Source organism: Hibiscus syriacus, unplaced genomic scaffold (assembly GCF_006381635.1).
Source record: "Hibiscus syriacus cultivar Baekdansim isolate YM2019G1 unplaced genomic scaffold, ASM638163v2 tig00110584_pilon, whole genome shotgun sequence".
NCBI lineage: Eukaryota > Viridiplantae > Streptophyta > Magnoliopsida > Malvales > Malvaceae > Hibiscus > Hibiscus syriacus.
In genome coordinates, this window is record NW_024062792.1 from 5,793,233 (window position 1) to 5,806,840 (window position 13,608).

General features: G+C 35.9%; 1 protein-coding gene across 1 annotated transcript; it reads left to right on the top strand.

The window, feature by feature from the left end:
• Positions 1-9,819: 9,819 nt before the first annotated feature.
• On the top strand, positions 9,820-10,458 carry LOC120133539. The gene has a single exon (XM_039150106.1). The coding sequence runs from the start codon at positions 9,820-9,822 to the stop codon at positions 10,456-10,458; it is 639 nt and encodes a 212-aa protein (XP_039006037.1).
• Positions 10,459-13,608: the final 3,150 nt, after the last annotated feature.

Genomic DNA, 13,608 nt, shown 5'->3' on the forward strand with positions numbered 1-13,608 from the left:
CCATGGAATACCTCCGACAGTCAGAATTATGAATTACCCACTGTGGGACTCGATCCCACGACCACAAGGTTAAGAGCATTGCGCTCTACCAACTGAGCTGGACGGGAATTCTCCAAAAACAATCATAGTGAATCTTAAATTAAATAAATTCAAACTCAAAATTTCCAACTTCTAAAATATAGGGTAATAAACTCGTGGCTGACTCTTTATTTTGTTTTAAAAACAAATGTCCTTAGTGGAGTCGCCATGCTGTGATGGCCGAAGTTTGGGTGGAAAACTGATTATCAACATGGTTTAAAAATTGGTTATGAAAGATTGAGGAGTCACCACCAATTATTTTTAAGGTATGATTGTGACACCGAAAAATAAGGTAATTTTAATAAAGCGTTTTAGTTTTTCTAACCTATTTAGTTTTGGTCTATGAAATTAGAAATCAGGTTCGAGAGTACGGTTACACTTGGGGAAGAATTAGCACTCCCACAACGCCCAAAATTGGTACCTAGTTGATTAACTTATATTTTAGAATTAGAATTTTTTGAGTTTGAAATTTTATTTAATTTAAAACTGACTATGTATTCAAAAATTTAAAAAAGATGTCGATTTACCAATACCAATAACGATCACCCCTACAAGCAGAAGCTTCGTTATCAATCCCAATAAATGAACATTCCCTTAATTATTTAAAAATATGATGCAAGCTTTTGAAAAGAATGTCGATCTATTTTAGGGACTAATATTGGTCACCCCAAGCAATGGTAGAGGATACACTATTAATAACATAATAAATTAACTTTATTTTAAAATTGACATGTGTAGTCACTCATTTTCGTACGGGGTTTTAGTTAGAATATATATAACGCATATAATATATAGTTTTGAAAACATTTTTTTGAAAACGTACATAACATATAAGTTTTGAAAATATTTTTTGAAAACGTATATAACATATAATTTTTGAAAACAATTTTTGAAAACGTATATAATACATACTTTTGAAAACATTTTTTGAAAACGTATATCATATATAAGTTTTGATTTTTTTTTGAAAACGTATATAATATATAGTTTTGAAAACATTTTTTGAAAACATATATAATATATAGTTTTTAAAAATACCTTTGAAAACATATAATTTATAATTAAAAAAGATTTTTGAAACATATAATTTTAGAATACACATTTTATATTATATAGTTTTTATTATTATAGTTACATTATATTTATTTTATTCATTTATTTTGTTTTATTCTTTATTTTTATTATTTTAGGCCCAATAGAGTCCAAAACTGGGTTCAGCAGAAGCCCAATCGGGTAAGGGGCCTGACCCAGCCCTAACCCGATTATGGTTTTGTGTCTAGCAAAGGAGGGTCGCATGACCAAGGGTCGTTGGATCTGACCCTTTGATCTAACGGCCAGGAAGCATCAGGAGCAGCACGTTAAGGCACACGCTAACGTGGTTACCAACAGACCAAGATTCCCCGCCAAATGACACAGGACTGAACCATCCCCGGATGGCCGGTTGCACGAATGACCGAACGACACGAAAATAACGAGAACGAGAGAAACAACCTGATGGGGGTAGAGAAAACAAGAATCAACAATGGGGGTATAAATACCCCCACCTAATCTGTCAAAAATCATCAATCAGAAAGCAACCAAACAACAAGAATCATAAGAAAAACACCGAGCAAAATACAAGCAACAAAAAGAAAAATTGAAACTATCCAAACATTATACAAAGAAAAAAAATAAAGCATATTCGAATATCCATCGCAAAAATCAAGGTACAAGGAGAAGAGATTCGACTGTACGAAGGAAAACACCACTGCGAGGAACAAGGACGCCAGAATACGGAAGGCCACTAGGTAAAATTGAACCTTTTACCTTAGATCTACGTCGTTTAGGTGATTTTTAGGGGATTTAGGGTTTAGTTTTGGTGTTGGTGTGGTGTGGAGATTGTTTTGGGTAGGTTTTTAAGTTTCCGACCATCGGCGGTGGTGACCGGAGTGGTGGTCGGCATGGCGGGGCTTCTCTAGAGTGATGGTCAACCATAGGCTGATTAAGGGAGAGTATAGAGAGAACTTAGAGAAGGGAGAGGGATCGGTTGAGTGAAATGAGGATATGTTTATGTTTTTGTGTTTTGGGGAGTATTTATAGGGAAGACCATTGTGCAATTATGAAATAGTTAAATTATTTCTACAATCCCTGATATTTTGATGCGTAATTTATTTTGGTCACCATGTACAATTTTGCCTTCGTATTTTTAATTTATTCAATTTAATTCTCGTTTATATTTTTATATTTTTGCAAATTGGCCACTTAACTTTTATTTCTTTCATTACAACCCCCAATTAACTTTAATTTAACCTTCAATTCCTCATATTTTTCGATTTAGCCTTTTAATTTTATTTTATTTAGGCCCTAATTTTATTTTATTTTCTTAATTCTTTTTTATTTATTTTAATATCCTTTTTATTATTTTATTTTATTTTATTTATTTAACTTTCATCTGGCTTAGTTTTTTTGGATAAAATTTAAAATCGATCAAAGGTAAGTGATTCAAAATAAATCCTTAAATTTTAATTTGTAATTTTTGCAATTAAGACAACTGAAAAATTAAATTAGTACCGAAAGGGCAATACAAGGGTGCTAATCCTTCCTTAACTGTAACCGGCTCCCGAACTCGACGTATTTCTGATAAAACGCAGATCAGGTAAGATGATAAATTGAGGTGTTCGATCAACCTAATTATTTTAAAAAAATATAAATTATCGTTGGCGGCTCTTGCATGTTTACTTAAGTCGAAGCCAGATTCTGGGTCCACCCGAGGGACGATTACGGCATCTTGGTAAATATGATAGGGACCAGTAAGTGAGTCAAGCTAAAATTAATTTTCGGTTGTCTTATTAAACGAAAATTATAAGTTTAAATTTTATTTTATTTATTCAATCCTTATTATTTATCTTTGATTATTTTTTCAAATAAATAGTTGTACTGACATTTTTTTCAATGATTTCTGCTTTTTAAAATTCATCTCAGACTCTATACCCAAGCTCCAAACCCTTTTTATAAGTGGAGGTGAAAGTGACACCTTCGTGGGAATTTATTCTCCGTATAGGCCTAGCAAGTAACCTTCAGGATTCATGCCTTAATTCTTCGTGTGAATTTATTCTCTGTACAGACATAAGGGAATGTGTCCTCTCGAGTTTAACTTGGTTCACGTAAGCTTGTAATGGGCTTAGGACCGAGGGTCTATCAAGCCCAAGGGGGCATCAACAAAGAGAACTCGAGTACCCTTTTTTTGAACCTAAACCGGGAGACTACAGGGAATTAGGGCCCACCCCAAAACTCCATTTCAAAACCTAGTATACTTGAGTTATTTCCTGCTTTATTTACTATTCAAAGCATGATAACTAGAAAGTATGCGGTTAGGGCTTGCTCAAAATTAAGTTAACATGCGGGTTATAAATCATGTATGGGTAAGAATTAAAGCATGTGAGTTAGATATCATGTGGGGTAGGATTATTTTTTAATGTTGGTATTATTTTGATTATTATCTTACTAACTTGTTTCCCTTTAATTTTGTGTTTTCTTTTATTTTATCATTTGCATCATAAAAAAGAGGTATTGATCCGAAAAGAGTGCTTGTTAAACAAAAATAATTCAAATTAGTGGACAAAGGGGTTGTAATGCAAGAGGTAAAAAACGAAGAGGTCCAGCTATAGTCAGAAAAACCCAAAAATAATAGCGAGACAGTATTCAAGATAACTATGTGTCAGATCTGATTGGTTATGATTCTGTCAGGCTTAAGCAAAACGATGTTAAGGAACTGCGAAGCATTTGGGACAGCTAGAAAAGTGACCAGAAACAAAGATTCTGCCAGTGGTATGATGATATCGCGTTTCTACTCCATGTCAAGATTGATGAGCCCCTAACTCGAGCCTTAGTGCAATTTCAGAATCTGGGGTACAGTTGTTTCACATTCAATCAAGAAGATTTGGTGCCCACAATTGAAGAGTATACTACTTTGCTGCACTATGAAAGAATCAGAGATGATTGAGTCTACACCAAGTACATCAAAAGTCAGCCTTTCAAGAATAGGTTGGCAAAGGTTGCAGGGGTAGATGAAAAGTGGGTAATTGACCAGATTTAATACAAAAGTAAAGCAGAAGGAATTGCTTGGACCCACATCAAGCAATTAATGAAGAATCATCATGTCGAATGGAAGGTGATTGATCTCTTCGCATTGGGTATCTACGACTTAGTTATTTTCCTAAAAATTTTGGGATACATTGAGGCGGGTGTGGTAGAACTATTCGATCAAATCCCAAAGCGAGTGAACCCAACACTGGTTTAGCGAGATAAGGTGGAGTAGTCCGACAAGGTATTCAACCGGTGACTGATTAAGGATGAAGACTTGTCAACCTATTAGAAGTTGTTCGGAGTCTAAAGGACTTATTCAGAATGTACCTTTAAGATGTTTTTGTCTCTTAAGAAATAACACTTTTTTCTCAATAAAGATTATTTATAATAACATACGCATTTTTGGATGAATGCCTCGAACATTTCATGCATCATGCATTTCTACATACTTTACATTTGTTATTTTTTCTTCATTTCTTTACATTCACATTACCTAACAGAAAATGTCTCATAAAAAAAAGGAAAAAACACTGGACATACTACCCCAAGAATTGGACACACCTCATACTCATAACACCAATTTAAAGAAGAAGAAAATGAAAGCAAAGATAGCTCAACTCGAAGAGAACATGATAAGGTTACAAAAGGAGCTAGTGGAGAAAAATAAGTCAAAATAACCAAAGCACTATGGAATCGATCACCAAAAGCCAAGAGTCTTTGGTTGATTAAAGTGTTGCAAAGTTATATGGCTTGAATCAAGCAAGTGCACCTGGGGCAGGGACATCTGACGGGGTAATTATGCCACCTACCCCGCAGGTGGTTATCTCACTTGGAATCTTACCAAGACTTCAAGGGGACTCATCTGATGCAAAAGCAAAAGCCTCGTCTGCTGTAAAAGTATAGACTTATGTATCTAACCCTGAGAATAATCCAGATGATTACCATATATCGAATTTTGATGAAGAAGACAAGGCAATGAAAATGGAAGAGAAAATCAAGCAGTTGGATGACCAAATGAATATGGTTAAAGGAGACCACGCTTACTATGGATTTGATGCCTTTGAACTAATTTTAGTCCCAGATTTGGTTCTTCCTCCAAAATTCAAGGCCCCTGAGTTTGAGAAGTTCGATGGGAACAACTATTTGTCAGCCAACATTACCATGTTCTGTTGAAAGATGATATGATACGTAGGAAATGACCAACTCTTGATTCACTGCTTCCAAAAGAGCCTGTCTGGTTTAGTCATCCGGTGGTACAACCAGTTGAACCAGTCTCATATCAAGACTTGGAAGAATCTAGGAAAATTATTCTTGGAATAATAAAAACATGTAAATGATACGAGACCCGATCGAGTTATGCTACAAAGTATGGAGAAGAAGCATAACGAAAGTTTCAGACAATATGCACAGAGATGGAGGGATTTAGCTGTGCAAGTTCATCCACCTTTGAATGAGAACGAAACCAGGAAACTCTTTATGCAAACATTGAAGGCTACTTACTTCAGGTACTTGGTTGTAATCACATGTGGAAATTTTTTTGACATGGTTATGACTAGGAAGATGACAGAAATGGCCATAAAGTAAGGCAAGATTAAAGGAGGAGAGGGCAGCAAGAAACCTCCTATAAAGAAGAGGGACGTAGAGGTCAACAACATCAACACCTACAACAACAAAAAAGGTGTTTCAATTTCTAATCCAAAATCAACTGTAGCTATACCGTCATGTACTTCTAGACAAGATTCAAGGGAACCCAAGAGTGACAAATAAGGGAACATTTCGATCCTATTCCCATGACTTACAAAGAACTTTATTAGCAACTCTTTGACACTCATATAATGTCACCATATCTGGTGGAACCTATGAAACCCCCATACCCCAGGTGGTATGATGAGAATGCTCATTGCGAAGATGATAGCAACTGCTGTTACTACAATTATCAAGGATATGATGTGAAGGATTGCTCGGAGTTTAGAGCTTTAGTCCAGCTCATGATGGATAGGAAGGAGCTGAAATTCTATGAGGAAGTACATGACACTCCAGAAGCTGATCTTTGTGCTACTGGAGATTCATCCGAAAGAGGATACGACATGAGCAGTCATTTATTAATCACCCATAAGATGAAACCAATAGAAAAGGCACCAGCAAAGGTGGTGATCACAACACCCAGACCTTTTCCTTATAAAGATGAAAGACAAGTTTTTTGGAAATACGATTTATAGGTAAGCACTGCAAAAGAATATTCTCAGGAAGTAGGGCAAGCTGTTGGAAGGGGAAGTGGTATTCGTAGGAAATTCATGCATCCCAAAGACAATTGGAGCCATTTAAGGGAGATAAACCAGTTGTAAATAAACCTATTAAAGAAGAGGAAGGAGTGGAATTTCTAAAATTCCTGAAGCATAACGAGTACAGTGTTGTAGAACAACTACACAATTTGCCAGTATGCATTGCAATGCTGTCACTACTATTAAATTCGGAGGTACATAGGAATGCTCTGCTGAAGGCCTTGAATCAGACCTTCGTACCACAAGATATATCAATCAACAAGCTGGATAGATTGGTAAACAACATTCAGTCTAACAATCTTATCTCATTTTCCTATGATGAGATCCCATCCGAAAGAAGATGTTGGGCTAAAACATTTCACATTACAACTCACTGCAAGGGGCATGCCTTTCCAAGTGTGTTAATCAACAACGGGTCTGCTCTAAATGTAATGCCTCTATTAACTCTAAAAATATTACCAATGGATACCTCCCACATGCGAATATGCCAGAGCGTGGTCTGAGCATTTGACGGGACAAAGAGGGAGGTAATTGACAAGAGTGAGGCACCCCTAACCATTGGACCTACCACTTATAATATAGAGTTCTTGGTGATGGAAATTATACCTTCGTACAACTGCCTTTTAGGAAGGCCTTGGATCCATCAAGCTGGAGCAGTACTATCAACACTGCACTAGAAAGTCAAATTTTTCATTGACGGGGCTCTTGTAATCATTAATGCCGAAGAAGATATACTGGCAAGTGTGACCACTGATGCCCCTTACACAGAAGTGAATGATGAGGCTGTAGAGTGTTTGTTCCACTATCTAGAGTTTGTGAATGCAACATTTATGGCTGAAGGAAGTAAAATTCCCAAACATAGGCTCTCCAAATGCACCAATATGCAAATCAAGCAAACTTTGGGAAGATCTGCCAAGATAGGAAGAGGATTAGGAAGTCTTTTGCAAGGAATGATTGACCCCATTTTTCCTATCACAAAGTTAGACCAATTCAGCTTGGTTTCCAGTCTAATTACCTATAGAAGAGGAATGAGATTCAGAAGTGTCGAGAAAGAAGGTTGGAAAGATTGACCGGGAATGAATTTTAGTGGGAACCAATGGTTTTCCCTCCTCTTCATTACACATTTAGATCTGGTGGCTATGTGTTTTAGTCCACCTTACCATATTTGGATATTTCTTTGAAAGACTTGAGTATCAATGCCATAATCACAGAGAATGGTGAAGATACTGATAGATCCAGAATCAACCAATTGCCACCTGGGTTCGTGCTTAAAAACTGGACGGCTGAAGAACTACATGTGGTTTTCAAATTTCTTTAAGAATAATACTCAAACTCTCCCTATTTTCTTATACCCAAGGTAATAGGTGATATTTTATAAGGGTTAATAAATGGGTTTCATTAATATTCAATAAAAAGATGTAGTTTTTTTCCCGACAAACATTTTCTCCTACAATTTATTTTCTTTTGTATTTAGTTTTTCTTCATTCTGTGTGGGATATTTTCCTCTCTCATATACACATTTCTTTCTCCTCCCCTTTTAGGTCCCAAGATATTAATGATGTAGGCAATAATATTTCTGAGCCAGAGGTGGATTTTGAGTAGCTCAGTTATCTAGGGGAAATTGATGAGTGTAACAAAGAAGAAGAGTGTAACTTACTTTCTGAATTATTAAGGATGGTAGAAAGAGAAGACAAACAAATATCGCCACATGAAGAGAAAATCAAAGTTTTGAATTTGGGCACAGAATAGGAAAGAAATGAGGTTAAAATTGGCACAACTCTTTTGGTTGAAGCAAGACAAATATTGATATACTTACTTCAAGAATACAAAGATATGTTTGCATAGTCGTATCAAGACATTCTTGGTCTAGATACGAATATGGTAGTTCACATACTACCTATCAAGCTAGAATACTGACGTGTACAACAAAAGCTAAGGAGAATGAGACCTGAAATGCTCCTTAAAATAAAAGAAGAAGTTAAGAAGCAATTTGATGTTGGCTTTCTTCAGGTGGCCAAGTATCTAGAGTGGGTGGGTAACATAGTGCCAGTTCCAAAGTAGGATGGGAAAGTGTATATGTGTGTCGACTATCGAGACCTTAAAAAAGCAAGTCCTAAAGATAGATTTCCCTTGCCGTACATAGACACTTTGGTGCATAATACAGAAGGAAATGATTTCTTCTCATTCATGGATGGATTCTCAGGATATAACCAGATTAAAATGCATCTTGATGACATGGAAAATACCACATTTGTCACAATGTCGGGAACATTATACTACAAGGTGATGCCTTCGGATTAAAGAATGATGGGGCAACGTACCAAAGAGTTATAGTGACCTTGTTTCATTACATAATGCATAAGGAGATTGATGTTTATGTGGATGACATGATTGTCAAGGAACAAACCAAAGATGAGCATATTGAGATTTTAAGAAAACTTTTCCTGAGATTGAGAAAGTTTTAGTTGAGGTTGAATCCAAACAAGGGTACCTTCAGGGTAATATATGGAAAGTTGCTAGGCTTTATGGTTAGCAAGAAATACATCAAGATTGATCCAGATAAAGTCAAAGCCATCCAAAAATTACCTCCCCCATGAACATAAAAATAAGTTCGAGGTTTTATGGGAATATTGAATTATATAGCGTGATTCATATCTCAGTTGATCGACAAATACGACCAAATTTTCCGCTCTCTTTGAAAAAAAAAATCTGGAACATGGGATGAGGACTGCCACACTGCATTCGAGAAAAAAAAAGAGTATTTATCTCGCACTCATGTCTTAATGTTTCCCATCCCGGCCAAACCATTATTCCTGTATTTTTCCATATTTGAGAATTCAATGAGATGTGTCATGGGCTAACATGAATAGTCTGAAAGGAAAGAAAGAGTCATTTACTACCTGAAAAATAAGTTCACGTATTGCGAAGTTAGATATTCACCCATTGAAAATGTTTGTTGCGCTTTAGTCTGGGTTACACGAAGACTCAAACAATACATGTTGTACCACACTACCTGGTTTATTTTCTGGTTAGATCCATTAAAATACATGATGAGTGTTCCTTCTCTCTCTGAAAGGTTAGCCTGATGGCAGATCCTATTATCTAAATTTGACATCAAATTTGTGAGCCTAAAAGCTATAAAGGGATATGCCATATCTGATTTATTGGCAAGGAGAACTGCTGAAAATTATGAGCCACTGGACTTTGACTTCCCAAATTAAGACTTGATGGCCATATCTCTAAAAGAGGCAAGTACTTCTACATGTGATTCATGGAAAATGCATTTTGACGTTGCATCAAATCCATTAGGACACGACATTGGGGCTATATTGTTCTCACTGAAGGAAAATATTACTCGTTCACTAGTAGATTAAACTTTGATTGCACTAATAACATGGCAGAGTATGAAACTTGTGTTCTGGGGATTCAAGCTGATATTGGACAGAATATAAAGACCTTACGAATTTATGGAGATTCAACCTTAGTGATCTATCAACTCAAAGGGGAGTGGGAGACAAAGGATGTAAAGCTGGTAGAATACAGAAACCTCATATCGGATATACTTGAAGACTTTGATAAAGTCACTTTCCATTACGTGCCTAGAGAAGAAAATCAAATGGCCGACACCTTATTTACCTTGGTAGCAACTTTCAAGGCTGGCAGGGAGTCTGACATGATTCCAATTGACATGTGGTCGTATGAGTACCCGACTCATTGTTATCAAATCAAAGAGGTAAAAGATACCAAACCTTGGTACTACGACATCCTACAATACATTAACAATCAAATCTATCCGGAAGAGACCACCGAAACTAACAAAAGAATGATAAGAAGAATGACATCCAAATATGTTATGGATGGAGAAATCTTATATAAGAAAAGTCATGATCAAGTCTTGTTAACATGTGTATATGCAGAAGAGGCAAAGATGAGCTTGGAAGAAGTACATTACGGAGTTTACGGAACTCATAAGAATGTCCATATGATGTCAAGAAAAAATATGAGATGCGGGTACTTCTGTTCTACATTATAGGGCGATTGCACCAATTACACTAGAAGATGTCATAAGTGCCAAATCTATGGGGATAAAATAAATGTTCCGCTTCACCCTCTTCACGTGATAATGACATTGTGTCCATTTTCTATGTGGGGCATGAATGTCATTGGACAAATCCATCCGAAAGCTTCAAATGGTCATAGGTTCATTCTTATAGTAATTGACTATTTTCCCAAGTGGGTGGAGGTTGCGTCATATGCCAGTGTCACTCAGTCCACTATTTGTAATTTATTGAAAAAAGATATCATATGTTTGTATGGTTTACCCGAAAGAATCATTACCGATAATGCAACAAACCTGAACAACAAGATGATGGATGATGTTTGTGAACAATTTAATATAAAGTATGAAAACTCTAATGCTTATAGACCGAAGATGAATGGAGCGGTACAAGCAACAAACAAAAATATTAAGAAAATAGTGGAGAAAACAACAGAGACATACAAGGATTGGCACGAGAAACTACCTTTTGCTTTATTTGCTTACCGAACTTCCGTACAAACTTCGACTGGGGCAACCCCATTTTCATTGGCATACGAGACAGCGACAATATTGCCCATTGAGGTGGAGATTTTGTCACTTCAGGTTTTGTCAGAAGTTAAACTAGATGATGTGAAATGTGTACAATCTTGATATATTGAACCTAATAGAAGAAAAGAGGTTGAAATCCATTCATCACGGTCAACTCTACCAAAAATGAATGTTCCGAGCATAGAACAAGAAAGTGCACCCAAGTGTATTCCAAGAAGGAGATCTTGTACTGAAAAATGTTTGGCCAATCCAAAAGAATTACAAAGGAAAATGGATGCCAAATTGGGAAGGACCTTATGTCGTTAAGAATGCGTTCTCTGGAAGAGCTCTGATCCTACCTGACATGGATGGGTCGGAACTACCTAATCCCGTTAATTTAGATGTAGTCAAGAAATATTTCACTTAGGATGAAAACCCGAAAAGGTGCCCTAAGTCGAAGCTAAAAAAAGTTTAGAGTGAAAACCCGAAAAGGCGCTCTAATTGCAGAAATAAAAAAGAAGAAAAAAAAATAAGGTGGGTCCAAGATGAAAACCCGCAAAGGGAATCTTGAAACCAAGGATGGATCCAAGTTGAAAACCTAAAAGGGCGATTTGGATAATGATCCTAGTTTCACGTAGGGGAAAAGTCCCAGATCAGGGCAGTAAAGCATCATGACATCCGAGTCTTTTGTAAACTTAATAATTTGGAGAAACCTTTCACTCTCCAGAACGTTGACACATTTTTTAAGTCCACTTGACAAAAGTTGCACTCAAAAGTCATCTAACGGTGTGTCATTTTAAAGGCGCCTGCATTATTGAGATCTAGGGCATCTATCTGTATTTCTTTTATGTATTGTCTTCTCATAATGTTTACCATGTACTTTTTTCCCTTATAAATAAATATGGTTATTTTAACTTCAACTTCATAGCAAAAGATATTGAACTCGAAACGATACAACTTACACAAGATAGGATTTCAACTTCACAATGAATGATATCCAAGTCGAAACCAAATTGAACACAACTTCATGATGATAGAGTCACCCATGATTTGAACTTAACGACGTGGGATATCGTGCCCAATAAATCGACCTAACTGCACGATAACGGGGTTATCCGCAACAAGAAAGAGGTATCTCGTAGCCTAATTTATGACATAGATTAAGGCAAGAAGGTTTATCTGTCAACGAAAACTTTCAAGTTCGTTTCCATTCAGCTCGAAGGCATATCAACTGCATAGTCGTAGCGAGGAACTACTTTTCGGTCGAATTTTCAAATCGAGGCATTTAAACAAAGAAGAAGGCCAATGTTGATTACGATTTGGCAACAAGAAGCCACCTTCCAAATCAAATTTTGAACTATGATTTCAACTTCAAAACGAAGGGTATCATGTTCGAAGACATCTCAAGATTCACTCAACTTTATAAAGAAAGAGTCACTCACAGTACGACTCAACAGCAGGGAGCTGTCCTCTATTTTATTTCGAATATTAACTCCTCAATAGAGGATAGTTGATAAAAGATTCTTCGGCAACATTGAGCTGGATTTCAATCCCAGAAGTCGACAACCCTCAAAGGAACATACTTGTTTCCAAGTCTATATGTACCAAACAAAAATTTGTGTCTTTTTTTCTTTGCCCTATTTTCGTTGCACGATAATGAGCAAAGAGGAGCAGTTGTAGTCACTCATTTTTGCCTGGGGTTTTAGTTTGTATATATATAACGTATATAATATATATTTTTGAAAACATTTTTTGAAAACATATATAATGTATAAGTTTTGAAAACATTTTTTGAAAACTTATATAATACATAGTTTTGAAAACATTTTTTGGAAACGTATATAATATATAGTTTTGAAAACATTTTTGAAAACATATATAATATATAGTTTTGAAAATATTTTTTAAAAAGTATATAATATATAGTTTTTAAAACATTTTTGAAAACATATATAATATATAGTTTTTAAAACATTTTTGAAAACGTATAATATATAGTTTTGAAAACATATATAATATATAGTTTTTAAAAATACTTTTGAAAACATATAATATATAATTTAAAAAATTGATTTTTGAAACATATAATTTTTGAAAACACATTTTATATTATGTAGTTTTTATTATTATAGTTACATGATATTTATTTTGTTTTATTCTTTATTCTTCTATTATTATTTTTGGCCCAAAAGAGTCCAAAACCGGGTCCAACAGAAGCCCAATCGGGTAAAGGGCCTGACCCAACCCTAACACGATTAGGGTTTTATGTCTAGCAAAGAAGCGCCACAAGACTAAGGGCCGTTAGATCTGGCCTTTTGATCCAACAGCCAGGAAGCTTCAGGAACAGCACGTGAAGGCCACGCGCCAATGTGGTTACCATCCGTCAAAGATTCTCGACCAAATGACCTGGGACTAAACCATCCCAGGATGACCGGTCGCACGAACGACCAAACGACCTGAAAATAACGGGAACGAGAGAAATAACCCGTTGGAGGTGGAGACAACAAGCACTGGCGTTGGGGTAGAAATACCCCACCTAATCTGTCAAAAATCATCAATCAGAAAGCATCCAAACAACAAGAATCACAAGTAAAACACCTAGCAAAATACGAGCAA

Excerpts from the sequence above, each read along its gene's own strand:
- LOC120133539 (XM_039150106.1), top strand. The coding sequence starts at position 9,820 with ATGGCAGAGTATGAAACTTGTGTTCTGGGGATTCAAGCTGATATTGGA.